The 2,416-nt window shown below is 40.1% G+C and overlaps 1 protein-coding gene across 1 annotated transcript in view; it reads right to left on the bottom strand.

Moving 5' to 3' along the window:
* Nucleotides 1-1,736, bottom strand: part of SARC_11469 (prefoldin subunit 3) — a 2,531-nt gene extending 795 nt beyond the window's left edge. Inside the window, exons 1-2 of the mRNA XM_014294445.1 lie at nucleotides 1,553-1,736; nucleotides 400-495 (exon numbers count right to left, since the gene is read on the bottom strand). Coding sequence (XP_014149920.1) covers nucleotides 400-495; nucleotides 1,553-1,717 — 261 coding nt within the window. The 5' untranslated portion in view covers nucleotides 1,718-1,736. The remainder of the gene's footprint in view (nucleotides 1-399; nucleotides 496-1,552) is intronic.
* Between the last annotated feature and the right edge of the window lie 680 nt (nucleotides 1,737-2,416).

The following is a 2,416-nucleotide window of genomic DNA, read 5'->3' as shown; positions in this document are numbered from 1 at the left end:
ATAAATAATATAATTTATACACACACAGACACACAGACACAGACACAGACACAGACATATATAGATATATATAAATATAGACATGTATATACACACACACACACACACACACACACACGCACACACACACATGTATATATATATTATTGTGAATGAGTATGTAGAAGAGAGAGCGAGTGTGTATATAAGCATATATATATAGTATATATAGTTACATACATATATATATATGTTACCATTGTTTGGATACGTGTAGGTTTTTATAAATGTATCAAACTAAAACGTACAAATATAAACTGATGAAGATTCACACATGAACACTACAAACAAAATACATTTATAAACAGACACGCAAACAAACGGGCAAGCAAACACCTTCACATTTGAAAATACACCTACCCCCAACCAAAGTCCGATGCGGTCTGTCTTCGGCACAGTGGCTTTCGCGTAAACACTGTCCGCAAGCGCGAACTGCGTAGTCAACTCACTGCCCTCCTGTTCACAGACACGATTTCCAAAACATTTAAATATAAAAAAGGGACGCGTTATAACAAACCCTGGGGTGGATATGCTCCCATATTTAGCGAGCGCTGAGCATATCCTTGGCATTTTTGAGTATAAGAGAGCATCTGAACCGACGGGCTTATTGGTTCTAGTCTCGTACTAGCACGCGTACGTGGGTGTGCTGTTGTGTTCAAGAGGTGTTTACTGCTGAGTCACACGCATAGATGTGGGATCCCCCATACTTATCCCATTTTGTTAAAAAAACATACGATGTGAAGAGGTACAGTAGAGGAATGTACAGTGATCTGAAATTTCGCACCCAGTGCGCGTCGGCCGTAGAGTAGACAAGCCTGGAGCCAATTAGTGTGGTTTAAAATGCTTGATTATATAACGTATAATGCTGCATGTTTGTATGCTTTCATCCAAGAATGCCATTCGTAGCTACACACACAGATCACATGTGGTACTGGTTTCATCATGGGTAAAACTTGTAAACACATATGGATACCCGAGTGACCACCTAGCATACCCATTGTTATTCAAACATACCTACCACGATATCGACTTATCTTTTACAATAAGTATCAACATTACACTAAGTACTGTTGTTACGATAAGGAATTACCTACTACATTAAGTATCAACATTACACTAAGTACTGTTGTTACGACAAGGAATTACCTACTACATTAAGTATCAACATTACACTAAGTACTGTTGTTCAAACATACCTACTACAATATGGACAAACCTACTACAAAAAGTATCAACAGTACACTAAGTACTGTTGTTACGATACGGACTTACCTACTACAATATGTGCATACCCGCGTATCAACAATACACTAACAACCAAGCGTGCAACACTCGAATACAATCCCCACTACGCTACATGCCACAGATCAAATACACTCCCATTGTTGTTCAAACATATCTACTGCGATATAGATTTACCTACTAAATATGACCAACAACTCACTAACAATTACGCGTACACGCCAACATTCGAATACAATCTCCGCTACGCTACACGCCCCCGATCATATACCTTCATTTTCTGCAATTCCTTGACCATTTCGACGTCCGCTTTTAAATCCGGAATCTTGGACTCGTAGTGTGTCCGTTGGTTCTGCATATTGGTCTCCATGAATTTGTACTTGCGGCGGAGTTCGTCCAGTCTTTGCAACTCCGGGTCCACCTCCTTCTTCACCATGAATGCCTCGACATCTTCCTGTTTGTTTTAGTGGGGCGGGTTACAAGGTGAACGCGATAGAAGACACAGTAAGTACAGAAGACGTGGGATAAATGACTAGTCCCCATCTACCTATGTCATCCCTAGCTAGTCTTACTACCCATAGTCTATTTGATCTGGTGTAGCATTTTCATAATGGGTTTAATATTTCCACACTTGGATACAAGGTGAACGCGATAGAAGACACAGTAGTGAGGTCTCGTAATAAATAATCCGGAACTGACTGGGGCGACGGCAGATTAATTGTTAGCTTCACTAATGACATACTATGAACACGGTCAAGCATCGCCAGAGCCTATAAATCGCGAGCGAATAAAACAGACCCACAAACGCACGATCATATACTGCAAACCAGTATCAAAATATTTGATGGCAATTAAGGCATGTGTGGATTTGGGCTTTTCATATGAGCTATATCTAGCCGGAAATCAATTCGTATCCTCTTAATCGCCCATATATATTGAATCAAACTGCCAAGATATCAATCTGATTTACGCTCACTCAAACTAGAGACTAGAAATAAACTGTCCCGATTATGTTTATCGACAGCCGGTAAGCCCAGCGTGCATCGAAAAAGAACCGTACAAAGTAACTATGCAATACTGATCTCTCACATTCACTGCCACAGATTCTAACGTACTACTGTCACCATTTGGGATA

Source organism: Sphaeroforma arctica (assembly GCF_001186125.1).
Source record: "Sphaeroforma arctica JP610 unplaced genomic scaffold supercont1.1704, whole genome shotgun sequence".
NCBI lineage: Eukaryota > Ichthyosporea > Ichthyophonida > Sphaeroforma > Sphaeroforma arctica.
This window is presented reverse-complemented; position numbering and strand designations above follow the sequence as displayed.